This window comes from Battus philenor, unplaced genomic scaffold (assembly GCF_028537555.1).
Source record: "Battus philenor isolate CCGP_79_NKW_IND1 unplaced genomic scaffold, ilBatPhil1.0.hap1 SCAF_24, whole genome shotgun sequence".
Lineage (NCBI taxonomy): Eukaryota > Metazoa > Arthropoda > Insecta > Lepidoptera > Papilionidae > Battus > Battus philenor.
This window is the reverse complement of record NW_027181687.1, coordinates 9,003,207-9,027,773: the sequence shown is the minus strand read 5'-3', so window position 1 is coordinate 9,027,773 and position 24,567 is coordinate 9,003,207. Positions and strand designations below refer to the sequence as shown.

The following is a 24,567-nucleotide window of genomic DNA, read 5'->3' as shown; positions in this document are numbered from 1 at the left end:
ACCAATCGGTTTCTCTGTCGATAGAAACGACATTGTTTTCCAATCCCACTAATATAACAAGTGTCTTCATTAGCGCTAACACTTTTTTTTTTTTTTTTTTTTTTTTTATTAATTCTAATTTGTATCGCTGGTGTTTTTTTTTTTTTTTTTACAGTATTTATCTTTCGCTTTAACTAAACGCAGACAGTTGGGAGAGGGTTGCCGCTATTTGATACGGATCTTTCTTCTCCCAGCTGCGAGGCACGACAGCGTTTTATATTATTATTACAATTTTTTTTTTTTTTTTACACAATTTTCACTTATGGGTAAATACAGCTAAAATTTATACATATTAACAATACAATTTGGAATACACAATTATATATTAGTTGGTACATTATTTTATTTCAAGTCGCTGCCCAAGCGCTACAGACCGTTAAATGCCTTGAGATTTAGGACAATGTGCCGGGCCAACTCATCAAAAGATTCTGCTGTAGATTTTTTCTTGAGAAGGTCCGGTAAGCTGAACGGAGATATATTAAGGTTTTCACATAAGGTCACGTGGATATGTCTTTTGGATGCGAATCGGGAGCAGTGTCTGAGTAAGTGATCAAAAGTCTGTACTGTGGAGTCGTCACATGGGCAAGTCTCATTATCGATTATTTTAAAACGGTGCAGGTACTGCTTGCAGTACCCGTGCCCGCTTAGTAGTTGTGTCAGATGGAAGGATGTCTTGATGAGTTTTCGCAGTTTGTTTATGTCGGTGAGTTTCGAAAGGAGTCCTATGGTATGTCGACCCTGTGCCGAGCTCTCGTATCTAGCCTGCCAAATGCGGTTGTGTTCCGCGCGGATTGCGCTCTTCACGAAACTCATTGGGAAGTAGACATAAGCCGGTGGAGAGTGCATTGCGGCAGCACTCTTTGCTGCCAAGTCGGCTGCCTCGTTACCGACGACGCCTGTGTGGCTTTTGACCCATGTAAAGTGTAATGTAGCTGGCGCGCGTGCGTGTATCTGATTGTGAATTTGTGTGACGATGGGGTGGGTGTTGCTTCTATTCTGCAGCGCGGCGATGGAAGATTGTGAGTCCGTGTGAATAATTGTGTATGTGTTCGGGTATGTTGAACAGGCCCACGAGCAGGCTTTCGAAATGGCGAGAAGCTCAGCTTGAAAGACCGAGCAAAACGAGTGAAGTTTGTATTTTTTGGAAGCAGTCTGGCGGCCTTCCATGAAAGCAACGAATGCCGCTCCTACGGAGGAGTCCTCCAGCTTGCTCCCATCAGTGTAAATATTCAAAGCATGGGGATAGGGTGCTGTGTAATTACGAGCTCTAGAGGGAGAAAGGACAGAAATGGATACTCTGGTAGCGGGGTGCAATAATTTGTATGGTGGTGTAGGGCGTTCTAGAGCTGTATCAGAAGGTAAAAGATGAGAGGCGCCGGTGAGTTTTGTGAGTTCCAGTGCCTGTACCTCCCGAACTTTGAGGTCGAGTGGGGTGAGTTCTGCAAGTGCTAGAGCGGCTGTGGTGGATATGGTCTTGAACGCCCGTGTGATCCTGATGGCAAAGCCTCGTTGCATACTTAACAACCGCCTTATTATCCCTTTTTTTAGAGCCGCTTGCCCCCATATACCAGCAGCATATGTCATAATTGGCTCAATGATACTGATGTAGATTGTCCGGATGTTCTCGGGATGTGCCCCCCATGTTGGTCTACAGAAAAGACTAAGTCTATTAAATATGCGCGAGGCTTTTTTGATAGTGTGCTGAACATGTTTATTAAAGAGTAATTTCTCGTCAATGATGACTCCCAGAAGTTTGAACTCGTGTATAAACGGAAGGCAGTATTGGCCCATTCTTATTGAGCATTTTTTGGCTGTGGGTGTGTATGCAATAACTTGTGTTTTTTCGGGGCCGAAGGTCAGTTTAACACTTTCACCCCACTCAATAATTTTACCAAGCGCGGAGTTGGTTAAATCTTGGAGATCTTCAGCGCGAATGTGGTGTGTAATGAGCAAGACGTCGTCGGCAAACGCTTGTAAATGGCACCCATCAGGCAGGTCTATTTCGAGAAGCTCGTCTAGGATAATGTTCCACATAATTGGGCCACATGCCGAACCCTGAACGCAGCCCTTAGTTAGCTTCTTAGTGACTCGTTCTCCGGCGTAATCTAAAACCACTTCTCTGTCTTGAACATAGTTTTCAAAAATTGAAAAAATGTTTCGAGGGCAACCGATCCGCCTGAGGCCCTCGAATAGAGCTGGCCACCAGGCGTTGTTAAATGCTGCCTTGATGTCAAGGGAGACGGCGATGACGGCCTCTCTAGCTCGTTTGGCCGAGCGAACGACATCGAGAGCCGAGGAGATCGCCATGGTTGTGTTGGTTTGCTCCTTGAAACCAAATTGGTGACCGTTGAGCTTGCCTGCGACCGTGGCTACAAAAGTCACCCTTTTGATCAGGAGCTTTTCTAACAGCTTCCCGAAAACAGGGATGAGGCCAATTGGTCTGTGAGAATCGAGGGTACTGTAATCAGATTTACCAGGCTTCGGTATGATCTTGACATATGCCTGCTTCCACTGTCGGGGAAAGTGATGCAATTTTAAACATCTATTTAATAAATCTGTTATTAGCTGTGGGTAAGCCTGTGTAAATTGTGTGCATATGTCTGAAGTGAGGCCATCCATACCTGGTGCCTTTTTTGCATTCATAAGTTTTAGTAGCTCCAGTACCTCTTCCACTGCGAAAGGAGGTTCGTCAGGGGCCTCAGAGGTATCCTGTCTGTGACGACGAAGATGCCTGTGTCGGGCTGAAAAGTCTGGAGAATCGTCGGGATAGAAACGATTTAAGAGAGCTGTAGCGCTTTGTTGGGCGTCATGTGTGTGCCCTGTGTCTATCTTTAAAGTGGTAGGAGGTTGTCGCCGAGTCGAGTGTTTGAGGAGGCGATTAGTCACTGACCATACATTCTCCTTATCTTGTCGGTTGCAGAATGTGCGGAAATCGGCCGTCGAAGTCTCTCTAAGCTTTCGAGCGTATGGGAACCCATTTTCATTGCTTGTCACTATTCTTATATATTTATCTAGTTTACGTATAATCTATATTCTTACTTCTAAAATTAATTGTCTTAATTATTGCTAGATGTTAATGTTTTGGTACTTAATACACTCCGATGTATAGTCCAACCCTAAAAGATATTACTTCTAATACGTTCAGCATTTCCCTTCTCGCAGACACAGCATTTCCTAGCCTCCCGTCAATGCCACCACTCCGCCCAGTCAGTCTCCTTCCGTCATCCGCACCAAACGGCTGCCTTTCTATTTTCTAATTCTTTTTATTTAAAGGTTTTTCCTTAGTATCGTTACAATTTATTTTTACTGTTTAATTATGAAATATTTTTTTACATAAGATTTGTTAAAATTTACAGTAGGGATCACATGTTCTTTGTTAACATGTCAGTTTGGATTATCTTAATTCTGCGATACGTAAATACCGTCATTTAGATTCCGGGTGGTCGTCTGCGAATTACATCCGCGACCTCAGTTACCGTCGCATGTATTGGGCGTGCAGTTTGCGTTTGAGTCACGTTCCACATACAATGCAGCTGCCCGGAGTCATTGGCTGAATTAGCGCGCCTTGCTATTAAAGTCTCGTCTGCGATGTTCCTTTGTGCAGATATTAAACTCGCATAAGCATAATAAGTACATAGTAACAAAGATATTCTATTTTTAATATAGGCCTTCTTTATGTTACGAATATGAAATCTGGCCATAAATACTGAAAAAACATAATGTATCAAACAGTAAACACATAGTCGTAGATTTGAATTTTAAACTTGTTTACTCGTATATACCTGACGCGATCCGTCAAAATAGGTTAATCTAACTTCGAAGAAAAGGTCTACGACGAACGTGTTTTTTTATTCTTATTAATTCTAACTTGTATCGCTAGTATTTTACAATTTTTTTTTCTCACTTTTACTAAGCGCAGACGGGAAAGGGTTGCCGCTATTTGATACGGATCTTTCTTCTCCCAGCTGCGAGTCACGACAGCGTTTTATCATTATTTACAATATTTCTTATGGCTAAATATAGATAAAATTTATACACGTAAACCGCCAACGTGTGTTAATAGTGAATTGAAGCGTAGTCTACCACACTGGGTCTTGGCAAGCCAACATCAACGAGCAATAAAAATGTCTATGCATTGGGTTTCTCTGCGAGATCGAAACTATAATTAGGAGATCCGTAGACAAACGATAGTAACATCATCTAGCGGAATTTAAAGTAGCAGTAGGCCACACAATAGGACAGACAGGTAGACGGACGACCTTGTTAAAGTCATTTGAAGACACAGCATACAGGCCGCTTCTTACCAGCCAGCCGTATTTATCGCTGAAATGATGGTGATAATATATGTTGTTGTTTTTTTTTTAAATTTCGAATTTCTCCTTTATCTATTTAAATATTTATTGCGTTTTTTTATTACTTTCGCGCCAATCTGTGCTAAATATTTTTGTTATATTAAAGTGAAGGGTGGTTACATATGGAAAGTATGGACTTAAATGAAACTTTTAAAACTGGCCATTAGTCTAATGTATTTGTACCGAGCTATTAATATGACAGGTAAAAATTTTGCACTCTTATTGGTACCAAAAAGGCTATCAAAAATGTGAAAGAAAAATGGTCAAAATCATACCTATATTCAGTTTATTTTGAAAGATTGTTTGGCACTTGCAGCTTATATAAAAATGAATACAGGGGTAAATCAAAACAATTTTTTTACGCGGAACGCAGAGTCAGGACGCAGAAAAGATATCTTTACTTATAAATCAATGTTTGTAGCTCTATAGAAGCTTATTGAACACCTAAATACAGATTGGACATTTTCCTATTTAAGTTATAGTTTGATAGGGTGTTAGCCCGGTATTAGTACTTACCTTTACCTTTTCCATACCATGGTTGTCTGGAAGAGATTGCCTTGTGTGATAAGACCGCCCATTGTACTTTTTTGTATATTTATGCGAAACTTATTAAATGTATCTTAGCGTGTACAATAAAGAATATTAAATAAAAAAAAATAAAAAAATAGCTATCAAGGAGTGACCAAGACGTATTTTTGTGAAATAAGAATCACAGCATAGGTGCAAGTATATCACGATGTTATTCTTGTGAAGTTGGTTTAACGGCGAATTACAGTTATTATTTGCCTTGAGACAGTATTTGCAGGTTTACCGGGATGAAGTTGGCCGAGCGCTATTGGCCTTCTCCTAAATCTCTTTAGAGTAACTAAGCTCGAAGGCTCCATCGTGAACCTTGACTCGAGTTGTTACCTTAGGTACTCCGATTAAATGGTCATTGATCTTAATAAAACAAACTGTTTTATTAGACTAGAATTGAGCCGCAAAGTGTAAATCATAAATGGTGTTAGCACGATCCGTGCCACGGCAATTTTTGAAAATTTTTCGTTCAGGCCGTGTAGAGCGTATACTACCCACACTTCAAAAATTTAGAAAAATTATTAAGATGATTTACATTATTATGATTTACACTTTTTCAATATTGCAAAGCTACAATTAGCGGGAAAAAGTTGTAAATTTTAATACGCATTACTTACGCGCATACGTGATGTGAAGTGGTCTATATTCGATCCTACAATTCGTTTTTTAAGAATCCTTTGTTTTTCAATGAGAATTGCAAATGGCCTGAACGGAAAGTGCAGCGGGAGTCGTATATGCCCCACAGAATGTGTTATGTAAAACAGACTAACGATAAAATATTCTATAAATATAATTTTTTAACCTAATCCTTTGATTAAGGCTCTAAAGAGAGTGGTACGTACAAACGATGTTAATAATCCTCTCATATAAAGTATGCTATGACATATAAGTATCATTGAATATGTAATTGTATCAGGATTGTTTGAAACGTAGTCTCACACATTAGGCCTTATGGCAGGCTCACAGTTGGTCAGTGAGATATGCTAGGAAATTCTCTAAGAGAATGAATGTATAGGGCGATATAGACCAGTAAATTGGCATGAAGAAGCAGTAAGGATGCCACGTTGCGCGCAGAATCGAAGGCCGCTGGAGCCCAGTAAGCGCAGCTTAGAACGTCCACCCGCATGGTGGACAGTCGGTCTTAAAGTCTTCGGAAGACGATGAATGCAAATCGCTTCCTACCGCTCCAATTGCAAATATATAAGGAACGCCCAACGTAAACGTGATAATAAGAAGTTTTGATACTAAGTTCCTATATAAACCTTGAAAAGCCTGCAAGTACTCGTAGCAACCGTTTAATTTAAAAAAAAACCGTTGCCCATTTTCGTAATGAGATCCCATCCCCCTCACGGCGCACCCTCTGCGACTGCCGCACCCGAATGTGACGTAACGACGTTATTAAAATATTAAACGCTAACTTAGACTAGTGTTATACCGCGACAACGCTCGTGTTTTTTATTATCTAAAATGGCATCAAAATCATAGGTCCCCAAATTTTCAAATGGGATCATTTAGCTTGACCCCTTATGTATTTCATGAGAATTTCCGAAAAACCCCACTTTATGTAAACTTGAACCAGATTGAGCTTCCCTGTAATGGCATCCTACAAAATAAACAAACTAATGTTCCCAACGCTGATATCAGATGCCACAACACACAGATGGTTATTTTACTATTGTCACTTAAAATAGTTTTTATTTGATAAAATTGTTAAATTTATTACATGATAATCCAGAGACATTAAACGGCAGCGTATTCTGGCAACACAGCCCATAAAAAGGTACTAATTTCATAAAGCTTGTGATAATTATAACAAGCTTGTATTTATCTAGTGCTAACCTTTATAATTATGCATGTAGAGATAGTTACCTAACTATTCTCAAACAATAGAGCTTTTGTATTATTATGTCCTAATTTTAGTTGTTGCTAATGACATCACTATGTTAGTGAGTCGTATTATCTAATATGAAGGTCTTGAAGCTGAATCGTTTTTTTTATTTCAAAACACATGGCATCCAACCGCTAATTATAATCAGATCATAGGAGTCATAGCAGCGCAAGCTCTTCGTTGTGTGAGCTGACGACATAGTCAAGGTCAATAAGTCGCTGAATGTGGGCAGTGAAGAGCGTTCATTGTGTCGACCTTTGGGGGAGACCTATGCCTTGTTATGATGGCCCACATAATGATGATGATAATGAATAATAGTCGATGCAGGCCACTTCCGGTTCTATTGGAAATCTACGATAGCGGCCTACACTTCTGGTGGAGACTTCCACACTACGATGGAGGCCTATGTACAGTGGTAGACATTTTATGGTTGAAATAATGAATAGCCTTCAAATCCAGGTTTAGTTTTTGAACTGGCACTCTTCATTTAGTATCACAGTCCAAACCATAGTTTTCTCTCTTTGGTCTTTGCGCCCAATTACTCCGTGGGTAGTCTGTGTAAGTATGCAAAGAGCTTAACAGAAATTCCTTGTAGTAAATAATGGAACGATAGGAAGTTCCCAGGTTCCTGAGATAACCTTCGTGCTTACTTCTCTGCCATTTCAAACCTGGTGAAGTTGTGACTCACACACTAAACACTTGAAGTGCTAGTCACTCGACTTGTTTTGGTTCCATTTGCGGATGGAGTGGCAAGTATTTCTCTAAGAGATATCCGAAATGAGTAGAAGACGAATGAGAGTAACTGAAATAGCTTAGCGAATTGGCAGTGGACAAGGTAACTTACAACCTTAGGGTTCTGGTGTGGAGACCACGAACAGGCAAGTGCACAGTACGGCGTCAAAGTCATTGGAGTTCCTACTATTAAATTGATGGCTAGTGCGATATCGATACGATTCGAGCTGCGTTAAGACAATTATTTATAAAGAAAAAATACATGTGGCCTTCAATAATATTTTATTGAAGCCTCCTTTATCTTTAAACGACCACACATACATACAAACATGCGGTATATATACCAAAAAAAAAATTCCGAGATCCAATTCTATACACACCCTGTAGAAATTCAAGGGTGTGGTGCGCTGACTTCAGTCAGTACTTTAATACCACGCGTTCAAATAGACGCCCGTTGTGGATGTTCTTATTTCAAAATATAATCGAAAGTTTATATTTGTTTGGAAATAAATGGTGTCCGATTAATGGACTGCTTTTGACGTGTAAGTTATTTTGTTTATATATATCCATCACGGATAATAATCACATAATCAAGCTTGTGATTATTATCGATTTTGTTTATTTATTTTAAAAAAAATTTGCATCAAAGTATTCCGGTAAATTAATAAATAGAGGGATCTACCAATTCTAGAAAAGTTAGTGAGTTGAGTTGTTGGCGTATGTATAAAAAATATTAAGAAAATGTGTAATTTTTTTTCTTTTAGCTTCGAATGTAAATAGATTTTCTTCTTCGATTTTAAAAAAGCTGGCCGTTTAAACGTCACACATTGATTTTTTATTCTGTGTTAGAAACTTTAAAACAATTACCGAATTTAAGTAAACGGGTCGACTTTTGTAGACATAAAAAAGGAAATGTCCAATTGGCAAAAGAAAAGTTGGCTGACCTTATAACAGGTGGAGAGATGATTTTTTGAAAATTGTAGAAGATGCTGGTTGACCAAGGCAAGACAGGGATGCATTGAGTAAGTTAGAGGTCTACATATAAAAAGGGACTAAAAATACTAACTGACATCATCTAATATTGTTTGATTCATTTATTCAACGATGACTAAATATTGATCTTCGAAAATAGAAGTTTGCATGGAGTATTTCTTTTGAACAGAAGTATTATTTTATAATAGAATGTCGCCTTTTTTTCATTGACAAATGCTGTTTTCCTGTCGGCACTGTATCTTCATTGGGTTTAAGGTAGTAAAATTTTCTAGGCGCTTACCCTGAACCTCTGCAGTATTTAAGCTAAGGCATTTTGTGCAACTAGAGATAGGTCTTTCTATTATTTTACTGGCTTGTTGGTACAAACTATTGTTAAGTATTTTTGGTGGAGCATTTTACCTGTCTCGTCTAATGATAAGCGATTACGAAGTCTACGATGTTACATGATTGTCTTCAAGAAACCTATACTCTCTTGTCTTGAAGACTCCTACGTTATTTTCGGCTGGAATCAATGATTCCGATAGGTTATTCCACTCCTTGGCTGTTCGCACTATAAAAGTTTTAGCAAAACGGTTATTGCGATTGGGAGGAATTTCAACCGGACACGAATGTTGTGATTCACGCGCGTCTTGTTGTCCGATGCAAGAAAGGAGATTTGGAAATTATTTAGTTAGGACGGATTCGAGATATCCAAGTTGGCCGAACCTCGTTATCTGCTTATATCGGAATTAACGACTTCTAATTTCTGCAACGAAATAGAAACAGTTAATTTGTATCAAATCACTTAAAAAATATTTAATATTGTACATAAAGTATTGTATGTGTACATAAAGATTTTTTCTTCCGTAATTTTAGAAGTACACGCTTTCGTTGCACAGAGCCGAAAGTTATTGTTGGAAAAATAACAAATTAACTATTAGACTGATGTTTTATAATAAATAAAAATAATATAAATATTGCACACAATAATTACAGTCATATTATTTTGAACGTAGATTCACTAAAACAAAAAAACTATACTAATTATAAATAGACACACAAACATTACTTAGTTGTTCCCGTCAGAGGTATCCGTGTTTATGTACGTGTGTATGGATGTGTGGGTGTTATATTCTGTTTTTTTATGTGCAAGCGGACCTATTCAGCCTAAAACTGCGGAGCACCGCGTCTTCTATAGGCACGTGATGTTAAGTACGCACGGTCGTGTTACATTAATTAAGTAACTTGATTTGATTGATGCTTAATGGAAAAACCACTCGAAGTCTGTCAAAATTTACAAAACGTCATTAGATATTTATTCAAATGTCGCTGCTAAAACTATACTTGCATAAAAATTTATATACAAACTAGCTGATTCCGCAAACGTTGTTTTGCAAAAAAAATTGATATTTTAATTTACAAATAAAAAATAAGGGTTGATCGTAGAGGGGTGAAAATTTATGGTTGTATGTATTCTTGTATGTTGTATCATAAAAAAATAAAAACAAAAAATTTCGTTAAAAAAATAATTTTTTTTTTTAAGTGTGAACAACCTTTATTACTTAGGGGTATAGAAAATAGATAGTAGCCGATTCTCAGACCTACTGATTACGCATATTAAATTTGGTAAAAATCAGTCAAGCCGTTTCAGAGGAGTTCAAGTTCGAACACTGTGACACGAAAATTTTATATATTAGATATATATTTTATGTTTATTTCGCCTTAATAAGCTGTTTTCACTGACGTTTTAGTTATTCGCTATTTACCTAATCGAAACGAAGACAAATTTAAAAACAAATTGGTTTAGCCGTTCTTGAGAGTTAAATGGTAACTAAAATTACTTTCTTATATTAAGAGTACGTATTGTCGCTTTCTTAAGTTAAAATAACACGATTACATTTTTAACAAGCTTTTGTTTCTGATCAATAATATATTTACCTTCGTTATCAGTAATCTTTTGCCATCTTAGTATACAACGTCTTCCAAGTATGTAATGAGCTACCAAATGACAATTAAATATCGACATGCGCAGAAACGACATTACTTTCCGATCCCCCTAATATATTTTAATTATGACAAGTTCATACACTTGGTCTAGTTTAGTTATTTAATTAGTAATTTAGCTCTTTACTTTCTATTTGTACTTGTATTTTCATAAATATTACGTACGTATGACTTTTGCTTCTATTGTTCGCAATAAATATTATTATTATATTTATTGCTAGCTGCACCCCGCACGCTTTGCGCGGCTCGCACTTATTTTTGTGGATGTCATTATATTATAAAATAATAAAAAAAATCTAAAATAAAAGTGGCCTTAATTACTCCTTATTACACCAGTTACCTGCCAGTATAAGTCCCTTCAATATCAGTCTTGCCATTTCAGAGATAAGCCGGAATAAACAGACAGATAGACAGACAAAAATTTAAAAATGTTATTTTATTAAATGTACCGGATATATTAATATGAATGAAGTAAAAGCGGATATTTTCATATTACATACACTCCAATTTTTGTTAGTTTGTATAGATAAATAATGCAATGGTTTCTTAGCCGTGTTTAATCTAATAATACGAAATAAGAAACACATGTGAAATTAATATACATGACTAAGATATCGTGACTCAAACTAAGATACAATCAGTTGTACTTTACATATGAAAACAGTATCTCACGATCTGATTAGAAGAAAATTAACGTGTACAGAAATATGAAATGTATACATTTGTTACATACAGGATGATTACTTATGGGTGTAAAAGCTCGAAAGGGGTAAATGTATAGAGCTTGACAATAAGTTTGTACACATATTTCTAGTCATCCTGTATAAAGTCATCGTCGTTTCAGCATTCCACGAAGATAGCTATAAGATGGTATATAATAATCGTCAAGCTTGGCAGAATGGTTGGCGATTATCGTGTGGTGTTATGGCACGTAAAGAACGCTGCTGCCCATCTTCTGGAAACTTCTCTGTGAGCAGTGAAAATCCTATATAATTAATGCATAAGGAGAATTATATAAGATTGTATCCCCGGAATCGAACCCGCGACCTACGATCGCAAGCCTCTGTCCTCTACCGCTGGGCTATCACAGCACCACATGTTGTATAAAGTGATCATTCTTGTTGGGACAGATAGTAAACAATAATTAATTTTAATATATACTAATAGTAATTTTTTTTGTTTGTTTTTAAACACTTTTTATACAATGTATGCTTGACGGCGTACTTAATACCGAAGGCATTTTCTACTACTTAACCATATGGGCAGTGCAGAGAGAGAGAGAGAGATAGATAGATTTATGAAGGTAGATGAAACAAATAAATATCATAAGACTAGAACAACAAAATAAAATTATAAACGAGAATAAAATAATCACAAAGGAAAAAAAAACCCTTACGTTTATGTGCTAACGGCTACCGCTTAACTAATATATATATATATATGTTAATATAATATTTTTTTTCTGAAACCACTCCTTTTTGATTAAGGTGTTCTAATAAAAAAAAATCAAATATATATTCATTCACCACTTAACCTTTTATATCTACAACCAATCATCCTGTATATCACACTTTCACCTCGACGAGATTACATGAACTTAGAGAACGAATATTGGTTATATTTAATAATTCGATGTTCAATTTGATTCACATAGAAAGTCGATCGTTACGTCTAGGCCACCATTGCTGATAATGCACTGTATTTAAATGTATATTTAATATAAAAATAATATTCAGAAAACTATATCGTTTAAAGGTTAGTAATAATCGCCAACACAATGATTTAGAGAAATGTGAAGATAGTAATATAATATTAAAAAAATAAACGTTACTTCTAATATTTTAAAAATAATGGTAAAAGAGCGCTTTTTTGGCCTCTAAAATAGATTATTTTTTAGCATTTCTTATTTATTCGTATTTATGTGATACTTTTTTATATGTCTATTTATATAAATATACTTAAGTAATTTGTATATATGTATGTGTGTATAATAATGCTTGTACTTGTATGTACATACATACACCCTAAACAGCCCACTCCATTATGTCTCTCATCTCCATCCAAAGGTTATCTGACTGGACTGCTTTAAATACCCCTTTTCTCATGTACCATAAAGTTCCACAAACAATTTCAGATATGCCACTACTACACGAATTAAAATCATATTATTGAAAAGAGCATATTATTCTATCATAGAACCCTGTACTGATGTTAACGTGTGGAATTAAATGTTGTTGTTGTGGACTCATTGCGAAACTATATTTGTAAAGAGCAACTGTTGAGCTTCAACCCGGCTCTTTTCAGCAGAATTGCCTTCAGAGCCTACTGTAGTTTCCTGCAGGACTGAAAATACTGACGTTTTATGTTCATTTAACATTTAGAAAATACCTGAACAGCCTATTTGATTTTAATTTTTCCATTGGTGACAATCTTGATGAAAGTATTGTCATATATTTTCCCGAAATGCTTACATATATATGCTTTAGTTTATCTATAGGACAGTGTTTACCAACGAGTGGCCCACGCCCCACAGGGGGGGGGGAGGGGAGTGATTTGGTTGTTAAGGAAGGCAATTGAAAGATCGAGACTTGACACGAGTTTAACAATTTCGCTTTGATATAAAAAAATATATACTACATAGGGGGGCATAAGAACTTTAGATAGGCTTTAGAGGCAACCGCCCTGTTTAAAAATAGTTAATACAGTGTTATATGATTATTCTCATTTTAAGAAATTTAACGTAAGTTTTACATGCTATAAATTATTAATTTGGTCACACTGCACCATGCATCTGCAGTCGTGAGACCCGTGCACCGTAATCAATATTTCGAGAACACGTTACGCAGTCGCTAAGACTGCGGATGGACTCTGCCAAAATATTTTCTGCCAAGAAAATTTTTAACTGTTTGCCTTTAATCTTACATCTATTGCCAGAATCATGCCAAATGAAAATTTCTAGATAGCTTTTAACAGGTAAGAAAACAGTATATGAATTTAATATACGCCTTTCCTATCGAATAAAAATACCATAACGTTTCATACGTTAGTTTCGTGTTTATTACAAATACGTCGACACATATTTCATTTCTGATCACAATTTTAGTCTTATGACGTCCATTTCTAGACATAGGCGGCCCCTAATTACAAATTTCGTTTACCGGGCGACCTTAACAAGGTGATATGTCCATCGTATGAATGGACATCTACGCAACCTTTAATATTAACGCCAGTTTATTTCCAACCTACAATTACTCTACAATGTTTTTACGTAATATAAGTAGGAATTTTCAGATATTCTACAAAACACCCTCTCTTATAAGAAAGATATCGATATTACGAGGGATTTATATCCGATTAAATCAACCTTGTAGTTTACTGCACTGAAAACGGACCTCCGTCTCTAGGTTTATATTATGTTGTTTACACTATTCCTATGAACTATGGCTGTGCTTCAAGACCTTGTCAATCCATCGAAGGAGAGCAGCTGAAGCCATTTTACGTTCCACACCTGAAACGCCATAATCATTATCTTATTCAAACTGGTCAGTATCTCTTTTACGATCCACTTCCAATGTACGAATGTGATCAAAAAGTAAGATGAAATTGTCTTTTAAAACTCCCATGCATAAGGAAGGCAGGTGGTTTTTTTTTCCGAGGTTTGTACGACTGTTTATAACATTTTCCAAGTGAATTATCTCCGAGCTACACGTTTTTTTGTCATGTTTCAATTTTGTTAAACGCGTTAAGTTTCCTTTGCTAAAATCATAATTTGAAAAAAGAATCAAAACAAGTGATATTACGCAACCACCATATATGGGACTCTGTACGACTTCTGACTATTCAGCAAACTAAAAAGACCAATGCGGGGACGCCATTTTCACAATTCTGGAGATAATAACCGAAGGTGTTAAAGCTATAATGAAAAAAGACTTGCGACTGTTTTGACGACTGGAAAAATCGTTTACAAAAGTGCGTTTAATCGGTCTATTACTTTAATAAATTAAACATTTACATTTTATAAACAAATTCACCTTAGTTTTTGATGTATTATTGAATTGTATTGTTAAAGGAAATGACTCTGTGAATGAAATAAGATTTATTTATTATTTTTTATGTTACTGCGACACGACAATTAGATTTGAGCGTGCGTTTGTGGGGGTGGTCTTGAAAGGCATATTATTCAGTATTCTTCCAATTTACATACGTTGGCTGCGGTCTCTGCTAATAACCGAAGCATTAAAACTAAAATGGAGATTAGTTAATGAAGCTTTACGTTCGCGTGACCATTGACTGTCACGTGGTCACGATGTAAGCGACTGCTATTTGCACGAGTACGTTTTGAGGTCATTGAACCTGTGCGGAAAAAAATATGCATGAACATTGGTTGCCTGTTCGCTTTTTAATGCTCATTTGAATATTCAATATGCTTTTGACGACAATAAAAAAATTGCTTTCACCATGCTACCCACTTCTTTCAGTACAATAATTTTTATTTTATATTTACATTGTAAAAGTACCTTTTAAATTGGCTTCCAAAACGTTTTCGTTCGAATAATCGGATATTATCTCTATTATATAGATTGTTATTATTTCTTTCTTGGGCTTCTTATCTTAAGAACCGTTTCCACTTGCTGAGTACCGTTTTGTTTTTAACACTTACATGTCCGCGTTTCACCGCTAATTCGTTTGAAGGAAAGCGACTATATGGTTTAAGTTACACGCAGACTAGTAGGTACCTATTTAATTTGACCCTGAAGATTGGGGTTATACTCGAAAAATAAAAAAGCCGCCTGGTCGTTTCATACTCGGGCTGTGCGGGTCAAAACGTTCAATCGAAAAGCTTAGTACGCTTACCATAAGTGAATCACTCAATAAATCAACAAAAGTCCTTGATAAATATTATTTGTTCTGGCTGCAAGCTTGTGGAATGACTTCCTTTGTGGGTAAGAAAGGCTAAATCCTTCAGTTTTCAATAGGCTAGAAAAGCTTCACTATTTATTACTCAAGTTCATTACAGACCTTTCCCTTCTATGAACTCAGATCAGATCAGTAAAGGCAACCGGACCCAATAAAACCGGAATCAGTAAAAGCAACAGTTTTTTTTATATGCTCCACTGACTAGTGGAGAAGAATAATTCTAATTATCAGTGGACATATGTATATATTTTACGTTATATATTATTTTCAAAGTATGTAGTTATTTTTTAAAATATATGTATTATAATGTAAGGTACCATTTATTTTTTTACATTATTAAAATTGTAAAATACCGCAATGCCTGAAGAATAAAGTCGTTACAGTGAGCTTTAAAAAAGGCACTAAGTCAACCAGAGAGCAATGGCTGCAAAGCTAAGCAAAACCGCAGAAGAATCAAGATCACGAAGCTCGATGAATTGCTCGAAGTAGGCACATCGCTGGCCTTTGAGGCCGAAGACTCGTCACTAGATAGGCCGAAGAGACATAGTTAAGTTTCAGTATAACCAAAGATAATAATATATGTTAAGTTAATAATATATGATAAGAAATAGCCCAAGTGGTATTTTATTAAAGGAGCTTCACTCAAGGTAAGTGCTGGATGTCGGCAACGCAAGACCAGTCTTTGTGACGATCATATTGGCGAAAAAGAAGTAGAAAGAGAAAAATTATTTTGTGCCATAAGTAATCTGTTATATGTGTATACATCAATTTAGAATGCCTTCTATCATTTGATTTCGCACGTTATTGTTTTCTTTATGATCCAAGTGTATCCAATGGTTTTTTGAAAGAAATCGCCGGATTCGATAAGACTGCCTACATTGACCGCCATTTTCTGCCTATAAATATAGGCTTGGGATTTCTTTTTAAGTGTCGTACCGAAAGAGTACATGAATGCATGAAAAAGTAGTGCGTTTTCCCAAAAGCACATTGATCGAAAAAAATCACATTAGAAAATTTAATCATTTTTTTTATTTTTATTAATCTTTGACGTTTTTATATTAATAAGCATTTGTTTAATTCATTTTAAATTATTTTGTTCTAAGAGTAAAGACAAGCGTAGCATAGAACGGCCACCAAGAAAAATACAGATACATGTCGCTTACCGGTCTTACTTTTATTATTTATTGAATTTATATTCCTCAGACATTAGCTTCCGTGGCTTTATTTTTGCAATAACATACCGAGCAGAACATATTGTTGTTATGAGGTTTTTTTTTGTCTAGTAGAAAGCAGTGTGTCAAATTCGTATTCTGTTATCTTTGTACATCACTGACATTGACGAACAATTACGTTGTCTGTACATACAATGCGTTTACGTCTAATTGCTAGCAGACGCGTTGATGTGTATCATAATTTACACACATACAACGTTATGGTACCTAAGAGCACCGTACTTTGATATGTTCCGCATTTGTACATATTTTTTTTCGGTTGACTGACGCTTTTAGACATGACGCAGTCTTCTGGTTCCGGTATTGCTTGTAGTTAAGACACGGTTCATTTATGCTAACTTAACATCACTTAATAGTGCTTTAACTAATAATGCGTTAAATAATGGTGCTTCCCGAACTGTTTTATTTGCAACGTAGTGGGAGATATCTATCATTTTATGGTATGTGCCTAGACTGCGGGTTTACGATTTTTTTTTTTTTTGGGAATGCTCCTAGAAATACAATCACGTATCGATTTCAAAACGTTGTAGATAGTGACTTTAAAATAGAGATACCATCTTGTACCTTTAAAACGAGCGAGAGAGGGTGGGTAGCAGCGTTCTTTGTGTAGCATAATACCACACTGCGATTGCCAACCCGCCTGCCAAGCGTGGCGATTATAGTATATCTCCCTTAGATGTCTTTGAGAGGCCTACGCCTCGAGGTCTATGGGCTGAAACAACGACGACTTCTTTACCTTTCTCTTTCCTTTGCACCTTCTCTTAGGTCCGTATAAGTCAAAACAACGCCCTTTTCTTTAATTCCTTCGGCGTAACTTTTCCAGGGTTTCATTGTAGTTTTTCTTTCTTCGTGTACTTTCGCGTTTGAATCCATTGAATTAAGGTAATGGTGAATGTACAGTTCATTTTCAAAATAACCTATCAAATCAATCATTACGGAAATAATAAATAACATAATGATAATATTTATAGTAATCATATTTTCAAAATCGGATTACTACATATTTAAATTAGCTATACTTTACTATCTAACTAACGCATTCCAATTGAAAAAAATTCAGACTGATCACATTATTCAGGAGATTAGGAATAGGTGTTAATGCTCTAGAACATTTTGCTGACAAATGAGCTACATATTAACTTATTTAAAATAAATCACTCTGTATGTTAATCATCAAGATATGTTTCAAGGTGCAATAGTGTTTACCAACTTTGTAGTTACATTATAAATTGCTTAAAATTGTAAGAGTCGTCTCGTGTTGCAATAAATTATCCGCAATTACTTTCAGTGCCAACGCGTCACATTTCTCATGTAGAACGTGAAACGTTCAACTAATCGTTCGTAATGGATTCACAATTTGAAATTATTACGCTATTAGGTGTTCTTTATTTAATATCATGTAAGTAGATACTACTACATATAGAAAACAATAATGGAAAAACCCCGGCATTTGTTTTGTGTTCCTAATTTCAAAAATAAATCTTGTGTCATTTCTTTCTGCTTGCGGTTTATCACGAATCGGATACTGGTTACCAATTATCTTCATCGTTTCAGTCAAAAAAAAAAGGCGTCGATCTGGAAATAGACCTCGTATTTCCAATAGAAACGGTTGAAAGCGGACTAGTTCCAGCGTCTTCTAACAACCTTAACAATGTCAAAGGTCTTAACTTTGTGAGTGGGTGTCCTGCGCTTTCCGGTCCGTGTTCTCCATTCCAAAACCTTAAGGTCATTTCAACTTTTGCCCTTAATTTAGACTAAAACAGATTTTACAGAAAGGTAGACACTGGAGTTCAAGAGGACAACCTGATGAGACCGCTATCTAATCTTTAGACTACCACCCCCGAAGCGTAGATGAACTATGCATTTTTGTTTACAATTTCGTATTGAACCAATATACTCTTACATTGCATTCGAATCTATCCTTATATCTTTTGTATGAACATTTCAGCGCTGTACAGGTCTACCAGTGATGTTGAAAGCTGGTGAATATTCGCCAAATAACCCGCTGATCCGAGGAGAGAGGACGTCAGGGGATGTGTTGCTCGGCCTCGGTGAATATGAGCGGAGAAGAAACACTCTGCGGAAGCTGCGTCAGCAACAATATCGAGAGTATCTGGATCAGGTACGTGACCTTGTTTATAGAGTTAATAGCCTCCTAGTACCTGATGGTTTGTTTAGCGTAGGTCGCGGTTTCGATTCCAGGAATACAATGTTATTATAATTTGCACTTTCTATGTTAATTATAAAGGATTGCCAGAGCTAACTATAAAGTTTCCAGAAGATCTGCAGGAGCTTCCCCTGCGTACCATAATACCACTCTGCGATCGCCAACCCGCCTGCCAAGCGTGGCAGTTATGTTATATATTGATAGATATCTTTGGGGGAGCCCAATGCATTGTAATGGGTATCCATGGGCTGAATCGAAGAGTCTTTTCGTTTTGCGCAGATTTCTGTATTACCTGTCTTGATAGACAAAGGTTACTTTAAGCAACTTGAATACATACCAAATATATACCTAACTCGCCTTGTTTGGTTATGATTAACAGCTAATGTTTGACAGCCTTAATATCTCACTGGTGATTAAATTTACTCAGTTATTAGTATGGGAAAGGTGTTGCTTTTACTATTTTTCAATAGAACCTACCATGTGACTTAACAAAAATATCATATCTGATACTTTAAAATTCTTCAAAAATAAGCCCTTTATTGAAATGTATTTCCTATTCTGTACGTCAATGTAACTCTGTGTTGTTTGAAACGTAAGCAGTCTTTAGTTAAATAATACAATTGCAGGCACTTAATATAATTACTACTCGCTGTGGTTGTTAAGTGAGAAAACACGATTTACTGACGCTTATTGTTTTAACATGATTTACAAAGTTAATTATTGGTCAATGAAGTAATGGTCATCAAGTCAACCAATATTCGACCACTGTAAATTAAAATTAAGGTTTAATAGAAGCATCAGTCAATTAATATAATATATCAATGAATAACGTGGTCACTCCGAAATATGCTTTACTAATTAACTATTTAGAATAGCAACAGTGTGTCGGTAGAACAAATATGTAATATATTTATGTTTTTTCATTTACAGCAAGCAAAACTGAAACAAGAGGCTAAAGAAAAAGCAGAAAAAGAGCGTCGCGAACGCGAGGAGAAGGACAGGGCGAGAGAAGAGGAAGAAAGAGAAAGGGACAGGAGACAGCAGGAAATAGATAATTCTAGTCCGATAAGACGCAGGGCGAGCTTGAACTATGGCCACGACATCTCTAGTGGAAGCAATAATACTTATATTACGTGAGTATAAAATAAAGCAGTTATTATCGAGTCATTTAAACCCAAAGCATAGGTCTCTAAGATAATCGCCACGCTTATCAGTCCGGTCGTAGTGTGATATTATAGTACTCAGAGGACGATGCCCAATCCTCTGGAAACTTGCTTGTGAGCAGCGGCAATCCTTTATAATTAATGCACAAAGTATTGATTATTATGCAAACGTGAACCTTGACGGCGAACAGATGGAATGCAGTGGGAGATACTCCCCCCTCGCTACCTAAGGGCGGTATTGATATCGATCTCTTGTTTAAGATATAAAGTTGTCCGGCGATATATCTTAATAAATCTTCCAAAAATTTCTAACTAAACCCACCAATAAAGATGTCTTAAGACGGGTAGCGAAATCGTGTTGTTAGACAGTTTTTTTATTCAAAACTCAATATTTGTGATTTGATAATTTCGCAATGTCCAGGGAGTATAACGTATTATATCTCTTTGTCTTTAAGAAACTGTAAATCTTTTAAGTACGGGAGAAAATGCAATGATGATGATGTAATAGATCTAGTGAGATGGTATTAGGAAAATTTTCGTATGTATACACTACCAAAGTGTAACTTCATTATTATTTCATTGCATAGGACGCCCACTGCTGGACATAGGCCTCTCGCATGGATTTCGAATAGCACCTGTATAGAAGTGGCCGGCACCTACCGTCTTCTAACAACCTTAATAAATCTTATGAGTGGACAGTTAAGATCCCATATAGTTCATGGACCCCTCCGTTCCGTGAACTCGTTTCCGATGAAGCTGTAAAAGCCGCAAAGCTAACAAAAACTTCACATGAGACAATAGACAATAGTTAAGATCCCAAATGCCATCTTTTCTGCGTGTTATGTGGCCTTCCCACTGGTGCCAGCCTTACAATAACAAGGTCATCTGTCTACTTTGTGAAAGCCATACTCTATGCGCGCAGTGGTCTTCATACCAGAACCTTAAGGCTCCAGTGGACATATCTACTGTCACTACAACTTACTTTTAATTCAAAGTTAAATTGATTGCAGAAAGGTGGACACCGGGGTACAAGTGGACAACATCGCGCGACCGCTGTCCGTAGCGGTGCAAACCGAAGACTACGGAATGTGTACGGTAAGTAAATCCAAGGTGATATAGTTAGATTTCAACGAGAATTTTGTTTTTTAAATCAAAATAAAATGAATAATTTAATTTAAAATCTTTGTAATGTAAGTTTTGTAACAAACTGAAATAATAATGTAAATATAATAATACAAAAAGATTTTTGAATGCTTCATCTAAATATTAATTCGCCGTAGTATTAGAAATAATAAGATCTACAAAAGAACCAAGGTGACAGACGTAGCTCGAAGAATTGCTCGTCGGGAGTGGCAGCGGGGGGGCGGGGGTACATTGTGCAAACGATGCCCTTTGGGGCTGAAAGGTTACACAGGCGACCGCGAGCTAATTGACGCGGCGTCGTTAAGGCCGCGGGAAGTCGCTGTATGTAGGTAGGAAAAGCCCGGTCGAAGTACCGATCTTTGAAGGAGGTCTATGCCTTACAGTAAGCGTTTATCAGTTGAAAAATAAAAGAACTTTTACAAAACGGCCCCCTTTATTGCCTCTCGTTCACTCCTATCTCAGTGCGGAGAGGGACATTATATTTCGAGATTAATAATTTTTTCAGGTAAAATTTTTATTTACAGGTTTTTCTACTTCCATTCTTCATATTATTCGTTTCGTTCTCCATAAAGTCTTACATTCCACTATCTTTATTCTCTCTCTCACTCATCGCCTTTCCTCTCTCTATTCCTTTCCAAATCATTAGTTTTATTTGGTTTTGCTTATCATAGTCTTGTATGACAATTTATTTTTTTTTTAATTATTTTATTTAGTTATTTTATTACTATTTAAATGGTTCAAGATTTTTTGTCTTGTATTTAACGCTTATGGTCTTACCAAGTGAAATAACTTAGAAATTTTATATAACTTTGTGCAATCAATACCAATTTTATTTGTATTTAATGTACAGTATCAGGCGATTAATATTGCACATTGACCTTTGGACAGAGATAATCTGCTAATTTCGGCTTCGTAGAGCACTATCTCTGTCTCACACTACCTATGTGACGTTTTGTCATTTATTGTATTTCGTGCAATATTTATCGCGTATTGTAGTTCTTATTCAATTCTTTAGACATGTGTCGAGATAAACAACATTAAAGATACATTACCCGCCGCTGTGGAGAAATTTTATAAGCGTCGTAATTAGTTAAATTACTTGCTGCTTTATCATTGGCTTACCTTTCACTTGCAATTATACTGTTGTACTATTATATCACTTAAGCAATTTTTATTATATCTTCATCACTGTTTTTACTCAGTTTAATATTACGTAAAAATTATTACAAAGATTTATTTTATTCATATGATTATCGACACAATTAATTGTTTTAATATGTGAAAAAAAGTATTAGTGCCAACCAAAGTAGAATATAATATAGCTATTGTATAAACCAATTAGATGAACCCATAAGACATAAATATTTAACCAGAAAGACTAAACAAAGTAAGTAAGGAACGAATCGTTGTCGTTTCAGCCCATAGATGCCCTGCTGCAGGCCTTAAGCTTCTTCCAAAAATATATATGATGGTATATACCATCGCCACGCTTGGCGGGTTGTCGATCGCAGTGTATTATGGTACGCAGAGAATGCTCATGGTTATTTTCTAGAAACTTATTTGTAAACAGTGGCATTCTTATATAATTAATAAAAAACAAACAGTGTGAAATTATACATAAGACTGTGTTCCGGAAATTTAACCCGCGACCTACCACTACTACCACTGCTCAAGTAACTATTATAGAAAAATTCTAAAATACTTAATAAAATAGATTTCGTCTTGAAAATATAAGTTCTGTGTGTTTATAAAAGATGCCGCAAATACATCAGAAATTAACTCAAGCCGAACGCGAGCTGTCTCCAAGGATCGTGGGCGAACAGAGATGGTCAGACGGCAATTGGAGCCAGTGGAAGATGCAAGAGAGGAGAAGAAGCTATGGAGACTTTGATGGTTAGTTCTATTCACCCCTACCTTTTAACAGACTTAATGTTTAACTAATTCATCAGCAAAAACCTTTAAATCTTTTGCACATATTTTTAATCAGCCTGTGTAAAGATATGTTACTTTAATATATTGTTTTATTATAATGCGAAAGGTCAATAACTTCCAAAAATACTGTCTGCAAATAGTAAATAACAATTAATTTTAATACATAGTAATCTGAATTTTAAAACGATTTTACTCTTTGTTTATAATTTCTAACCATTGATTTTTGTATACATTGTACCACATATTAATTGACAGTAAATGAGATAAATAAATAACCCATTTAAAGCATTTACACTCACTAATCATTCTGTTTGTCTGAGTCTTTCTATTTATTCAAACTTTTTAACATATTCCAGAACGTTCAAGTGCAGTCAAGAAGACAAATAAAGATAAACTAACCAACGATCTGAGGCACACATACATGCCGTCTATATTTGACGCGGAAGCCATTCAGCTGAGGAACTTGCAAGCGGAGAAGGTAGAATTTATTTCTTTTTTTTATTATTATAACGGTGTAAAAAGCTAAAATGATTATATAGATATATTCCTAAATAACCTATTATGAAGTAGTTATGTATAATCTTTTTATTTCTTAAACGATTCTAATTTTTTTAATGATTTAAAAATAATAATATTTATCATTCAGACACCTTGGCGATTTTTAGAGAAAGCCTATGCGTTGCACTGGGCGTTTATTAGTTGAAAAGTAGAAAAAAAAGTACAAGAATCAATAATAATTAATTGTGATTGTCTTTTAATAATAACTTGTAATAATTGTCCGTCATCCAGTTTAAAACATTCAGACACATATTTATTCAAAATTTGAAACTTGACTTATTATGGAAGTAGTTATACATAAAAATCGGAACACGAATTGGGGCCTAAAAAATTTATAAAGCCTTAAGTATAAACCGTTAGACTTAACGGAAAAAATGTATTTTTTATGTTAATTTTACAGGAAGCGACGGCGAGACGTCAATATTATCAGCAGGAGTTGAAGAATCAAATCATAGAGCAGCAGCGCATAAGAGAAGAAAGAAAGACTAGAGAGAAGTAAGTTAAATATTTGATATATATCTTTTAGTGCGAAAAGACGAAAGTCTGAGACCGCTGTGTTACCAGTGATGGCTCTGGACTTTGTTGACAAGCTTACTGTCGTTCTATGACTCGTGAATATGGTTTCGGTCTGAGTTTTCTTTTAGATCGAATTGGTAATGAAGATCGATGGGTGGATTGAAGGTGGTGTGAAGTGGTGAGGATGTAAGTAACCGATGGAACCCATCAGTTTAGCAAGTCGAAGTGGATGGTGGTAGTTGGCCTGCCTCCCCACTTCAACCTACGCGCAATTGGTTCTGGAGTGAAGACCTCAGATTGCTAAGCCCAGCATAGTATGTCACAAGGTGGACAGATGACTTTGTTAAGATCAGAAATAGCTGAATTCAAACTACTT

General features: G+C 36.0%; 1 protein-coding gene across 1 annotated transcript in view; it reads left to right on the top strand.

The window, feature by feature from the left end:
* Positions 1-24,567, top strand: part of LOC137924616 (histone-lysine N-methyltransferase, H3 lysine-79 specific-like) — a 45,075-nt gene that overhangs the window by 17,238 nt on the left and 3,270 nt on the right. The window contains exons 3-8 of the mRNA XM_068768032.1: positions 18,661-18,834; positions 19,810-20,012; positions 21,053-21,137; positions 22,940-23,078; positions 23,474-23,595; positions 24,076-24,170. Of these exons, the coding sequence (XP_068624133.1) occupies positions 18,661-18,834; positions 19,810-20,012; positions 21,053-21,137; positions 22,940-23,078; positions 23,474-23,595; positions 24,076-24,170 (818 nt within the window). The remainder of the gene's footprint in view (positions 1-18,660; positions 18,835-19,809; positions 20,013-21,052; positions 21,138-22,939; positions 23,079-23,473; positions 23,596-24,075; positions 24,171-24,567) is intronic.